This window comes from Pararge aegeria, chromosome 17 (genome assembly GCF_905163445.1).
Source record: "Pararge aegeria chromosome 17, ilParAegt1.1, whole genome shotgun sequence".
In the NCBI taxonomy this organism is placed as follows: Eukaryota; Metazoa; Arthropoda; class Insecta; order Lepidoptera; family Nymphalidae; genus Pararge; species Pararge aegeria.
This window is the reverse complement of record NC_053196.1, coordinates 14948120-14954119: the sequence shown is the minus strand read 5'-3', so window position 1 is coordinate 14954119 and position 6000 is coordinate 14948120. Positions and strand designations below refer to the sequence as shown.

The 6000-nt window shown below is 37.0% G+C and overlaps 1 protein-coding gene and 1 non-coding gene across 2 annotated transcripts; both read left to right on the top strand.

Moving 5' to 3' along the window:
• Positions 1-951: 951 nt before the first annotated feature.
• LOC120631019 lies at positions 952-4630 on the top strand. The gene is made up of 3 exons (XM_039900410.1): positions 952-1106; positions 3008-3184; positions 4165-4630. Exons 1-3 carry the CDS (start codon positions 1046-1048, stop codon positions 4374-4376), a joined length of 450 nt encoding a protein of 149 aa, XP_039756344.1. The 5' UTR covers positions 952-1045; the 3' UTR covers positions 4377-4630.
• Positions 4631-4993: 363 nt separating this feature from the next.
• Positions 4994-5077, top strand: Trnal-uaa. The gene has a single exon. It is a non-coding gene; the product is annotated as a tRNA-Leu (tRNA).
• The last annotated feature ends 923 nt before the right edge of the window (positions 5078-6000 follow it).

Here is a 6000-nt window from a genome sequence, read left to right as displayed (position 1 = left end):
TCGTTTAATAATTATTTTATTTATTTTATTTTTGTAACAAACTTTATGCACACTTTATCACTTTCCACCTTTTATCGGCTTAGCACGCTCAGGTGGTTTTTAAAAGGTCACTTTTAGTGATAAGGCCGCCTTTGCACCCTAGCTCTAAGTACTATTACTGTTTTTCTTGTTTTTTTCCTATGGTTTTGTGTTGCAATAAAGTTTTTCTATTCTATTCTATTATTAAAGACATATATAACCATAAAAAAGATGTGTGTGTAATTATGGACACGCGTTAGAAGTTATACTTTGGCGTAAAAAAATAAAAATCTTTTCAAATATTTTTTCTTTCGCCTACTTTTCTACGTTTATAGAAAAAAACGACACTAACAATAGAAAAAAGGTATTGTTTGAATTATTGAAAGTCAATTGTCAAACCTTTTTTAGATAAACTAAAATGTTGATTATACTCGTAGCTAACTTCATGGTGTCGGTTTTTTGTGACGGTGTGAGCGCGCATCGTAAAAATTTACTGTCACCATTTTTCCCTTACGCGCTAAAATAAGTATAACTTCAAAAGATCTCCTCTTATTTTATTTCATTCATCATCATGTCAAAGATAGCCTTTAAGAGTCCACAGATGGACTAAAGGTTTCTCGCAGCGGAAGGGCTTGCCCATAATCTTTATAAATTAATTTAAGGGTTTGCTCATAATTTTTAATTACACTGGGTTTGGTGATCATAGTGGATGGTAGTAATATATAAATTTCAGTTAATCTCTAGAAAATCTCACACTTGGCACTCTGTATGATAAAATTTCGGACTCTGTGGTAACGACGTTAAGAAGTAACACGACACTTCGTGAGCTTAATCAGTTCATTCACTTCTCGCACTGCCGTCCACGGAATAAGGATGTACATTGTACTTGGCCAAGTTGCGGCTTTATGAAATGCATCAGTCTGTAAGCGACGCGATACCTCTTAACAACTCCGAATCATCATATAATTTATTTAGAAAATAAATACAGATACATACAAAGTAATAAGTAAGCCGTGGTAAATTCAAAATGGAGCCTAAATTCTCGATACTACTATCGATTTTTTTCGTAACGCTTTTTATCAATTTCGGTAAGTACTCAACTTTAATAAATTACAGATTTATCATTTTGGTTAACATTATTTTTTTTTAACACAAAACAGATCACGACATAACCTAAACATAAGAACAACTATCAATAACAATAAAACTAGCCATTCTCCACCACATGCGTGTATAAATGCAGCCAATAGATGTGACGGACTTACGTTCTAGGATATTTCCTAAAAAAAAAAACAATTTAAGTATCAAATAAAAGAATATAGTGTAAGAAAATACAGTGTCGAGTTAAATTAAGAAAAAATATTTTATTTTTTACATCTCTCAAGCAAAGTTCTACAAATATGCAGAGATTTTTTTAAAGAAACAGATTTATGATTATGTCATGATGGCAGGAGAAAACAAACTCGTTATAAAGGCGGCAAATTCTAACCACAGGATTGTAGAAAGAAGTATTGTTTTTGTATACCTAAGACTAAAAGTTTTACCTGTTTTGGGATTTCTGCTACGATATTTAGTATTAATACATAATAATAATTTATTTATTTCATATAGAAAAATGTGTACAGCAGGAATCTCCTTATGGACACTGTGATACTGTATTGATTTGTGCACGGAAGAGTTTTTTTTTTTTTTTTTTTTTTTTTGTGTTTTTTGTGTACAATTTGCCCGGGATTACGTCCGCGATTATATTGGATGTTTAAAGACCCCGAATGAACGGTTTATTACCCGGTAAAAAAAACCAACGAGATAAGTGTAGCAGTCAAGCCATGCATAGGTAACAGATGCTATTTTTTAAATTTCGCGTTGAAAATTTACCAACAGCTTTTGCGGCTTTTCTTTATACTATATCCATCTGCTATTTTATGGTGCAGCGGTGAGCGCTGTAAATTTAAGTAGGAGGTCCCGCGTTCGTTTGCCGGCAGGGGAAATTTGGGATTTTAGGTATAACTGGTCTGGTGGGAGGTATGGGCCGTGGCTAGTTACCACACTACCGACAAAGACGTGCCGCTAAGCGATTTATTGTTTCGGTGCGATGTCGCGTAGACCTTTTAGGGGTATGACTATCATACTCCCCAGGTTAGCCCGCTACCATCCTAGACTGCATCATCATTTACCATCAGGTGAGATTGCAGTCTTAAGTGTGGTGGAATAAAAAAAAAGCTATATGTGTTCCATTAACATCAGTTCAACGGCTGAACTGAACATAGGTAACAAACTAACAAACAAACAAACAGGCACACTTGCTAGTATAGTTACATAAACATAAATTCGTAAAGAAAATCTATTATTATATTATCTATTATTATTACTAGCGAACCCGCTCGATTTCTTCCGCGAATGAGCTGACTTAAGAAAACATTCGTATATTGTCGCGGACTGTTTTATAGAACTTTAAAGAAACAAGAATTCCGACAATTCCGATATACTTACGCATGGCACGCATCAGAATCTCTCAAAGAGGATATTTTTTACAGTTTTTGCCCGAGATTCCAATATAAATGAATCCTAGCTAGATCAATTTATCGCCCCCGAAACCCCCTGTATACTAAATTTCATGAAAATCGTTGGAGCCGAGATTCCGATTATATATATACAAAAATTGCTAGTTTAAAGATATAAGATTAATTTTTCTCTTTTTATTATAAATATCACGAGGTCCTGGTTTTATTTCCGGCTCTGGCTAAAAGTTTTGTTTGAGTATTTCTGTAAATAAAATCTCTCAGCCAGTCCGAAGTTAGGAAGCAGCGCCAACCCTTGTGGAAATATACATTAATGAATCATAAAATCTTTATTATCGAATGCCCGTGAACGGTTCTAAGTTCGATTCCCGGGTCTAGCTAAAATTTGACTTTTCAGATTTTCTGTAAAACGGAAAATCTCACAAATTTTAGTTTCAAGCTACCCGCCATTATTGGGACTTCCTCCCCAGGTGCTTCAATCAGGTGCTACGAATGTAACAGCGCGAACAACTCCATGTGCTTCGACCCCACCATCTACGACCTGGAGAGCGTTCAGAAGTTCCTGCGCACCACGGAGTGCGAGCGTAGCGTGCTGGCAGCTGCGCACGCGGACAAACCGATGTTCTGCAGGAAGATTATCCAGACGAGTAAGTGCCAGATAAAATGAAACAATTTCCGAAGGATCCCAGCCGGTAACCACCTGAGTCAAATGGCATTTTTTACTTCCTAATAAAGTTTGAATTCGGCAACACTCCTTCAGGCAGTTCTCCGGCTCGCTGGATAAGCGACTCTTAAAAAATATATTGTTATTAATTTTCGACTTTTCGTAGGACTTCGACTTCACTTTCGAGTTCGAGTCCCAGCACCTCTAAGTTATGTGCGTTAATTAAGCAATTTAAATATCACTTGCTTGCGAAAACATCGTGAGGAAACCTGTCTGCACGGCTAACATTGGCAGGAGACAATTATCTCCCCGGTGAAAGGATAAAAAATTATCGTCTACCACAGTTTTGTCAACTCTCAGAGCACTGGCGCACAAGTGGAAATAATATATTGTAATTATAAACGGAGGTAAATATTTCCGTTCCATGTATATTCGACGGCCGACTGGCGCAGTGGGCAGCGACCCTGCTTTCTGAGTCCAAGGCCGTGGGTTCGATTCCCACAATTGGAAAATATTTGTGTGATGAACATGAATGTTTTTAAGTGCGTGGGTGTTTATCTTTGTATTATAAGTATTTATGTATGTTATTCATAAAAATATTCATCACTCATCTTAGTACCCATAACACAAGCTACGCTTACTTTGGGGCTAGACGGCGATGTGTGTATTGTCGTAATATATTTATTGATTTATTTATGTTCCCTTACTTTAGCAGGGGGACACGTTAATTATATCCCCTGTCAGGGTATATAATCGGGGGATATAATGTTTGTCTCCTGCCTGTGCTAGCCCCGCTGAGAGTGCTCCGTAATGTTCTCAAATGAATGTCCCCCCCTTCTCATTGTGGGAGGAGACCCGTGGCCGGTAATGGGTTGATATGATGATAGGGAACGTGCTAACATTCATATTCTTAACCAAGAATTAAAGAAAAAAACTTATATGAAAGTTACTGTTGTGTTCTAGTCCTTCACAAAGGTCACGACCCTGAGGTCAGAGTGACCCGCGGCTGCGGCTGGGTCAAACATCGCCGTGACTGCTACAAAGCTGACAATGAAGACCACCTGGAAACTGTCTGTCAGTGCTTCAGCGACGACTGCAATGGCGCCGCATACCTTAACTATAGTCTACTTAACATTATCACCATAAGCTTTGGCAGTTTAGCTTTATTTCTGTAGGAATTCTACTAATCTGAGTAGGTATTGATCGGGTAATCCGCGTAAAACCAGGCAAATCTGTTATGATCATTTACATTATCATTAAAGAAGATAGATTGGAAAATAAATAGTTTTTACCAGTTTGTATATAAAGTTCTTTCCAACAACTCTTATTTAGCGAAATTACTTTTCCTAACTGGAAAATCACGAACACGCACTGGGTAATGCTAAGTATACTTATAGTACTAACAAATAAAAATACTGTTTTGATGTTATTGTTGTTTATTTATTTATTATAGAAATGTATATCCTTTAAACTCGGTTAGCCTAAAAATGTTATGTAAACGTGGTAATAAAATATATTATAACGCCACCTAGTGTAAACTTATAGAACAACGTGATGCTCCATAACCTTGAGCCTCGTTGCCAGTGCGTAGTTAAGTCATTGTGGTATTGTTAGATGGCAGCACTCGCATATTAATCTCTTACCTAGTCGGTAATGCGTAATTATTTGTGTCAATACTAATATCGCATAATTAGATAAAATAACACTAAAACAGAGTGTAAATAACGAAATGTATTTTTATTAGGAGTGAATGTTTTTGTAACACTTTAGTAATTTTACCTACAAAATGCAAGTCAGGTTGGCCGAGTGGTCTAAGGCGCCAGATTTAAGCTCTGGTTCCCGAGAGGGAGCGTGGGTTCGAACCCCACACCTGACAAAATGGTTGACATTTTTTGTTCTTTTTACACGCAAAGAAGTTTTTTTCGTAATCTAAAATTAGGATACTCAAAAAATTTAAAGTTTAACCGACTAACAAGAAGGAGGAGACGGATGGGCGTTAAGAGTTAGGGCGTATAAGGTAATGCACAGTTGACATTAGGATATTATAACTTAAATATGATATCGAACCTACCCACCCACTAAAGAGCGTGAAAAATTTTTTTTTTACAAAAAAGAGCCGTCCGTGTTATCTTATATCTTTAAACCAGCAATTCTTGAATTAATTGATTATATATACATATATGTATATATAATTGGTATCTCAGAATCGGCTACAACAATTTTCATGAAATTTAGTATACAGGGGGTTTCGGGGGCGATAAATCGATCTAGCTAGGATTCATTTATATTGCAACTGCTTTTATAACTGAAAAAAATATCCTTTTTGAGAGATTCTGATGCGTGCAATGCGTGAACGGTAAACGTAACGCCAAACGACGGAAGTATGTAGTAAGTATATCGGAATTGTTGTTTCTTTAAAGTTCTATAAAACACTCCGCGACAATATACGAATATTTTTTTAAGTCGGCTCATTCGCGGACGAAAACGCGCAGGTCCGCTAGTTTTTACTAAAAAAAAAATCCTACTGCTACAGGCTACTATTCCCTCGCTTACGATATCGCTTGCACTGGAATGTTCCGTGCATGAGAGCCTGTAGGATTACAGTGAAGTGCACACACACACAATCATGAATCGCGATTTGCGCTCACGCACACTAAGGCTGCCAGTCCACCGGAGCGGAGCGAGGCAGCAGAGCCGTATTAATAAAAACATACATCTTTGGTCGTCTGCAGTTATTTTTAGCTGACTGACGCACTTCATTATCTGGAAATCGCTACATGATTTCCAGAAAATGAAATT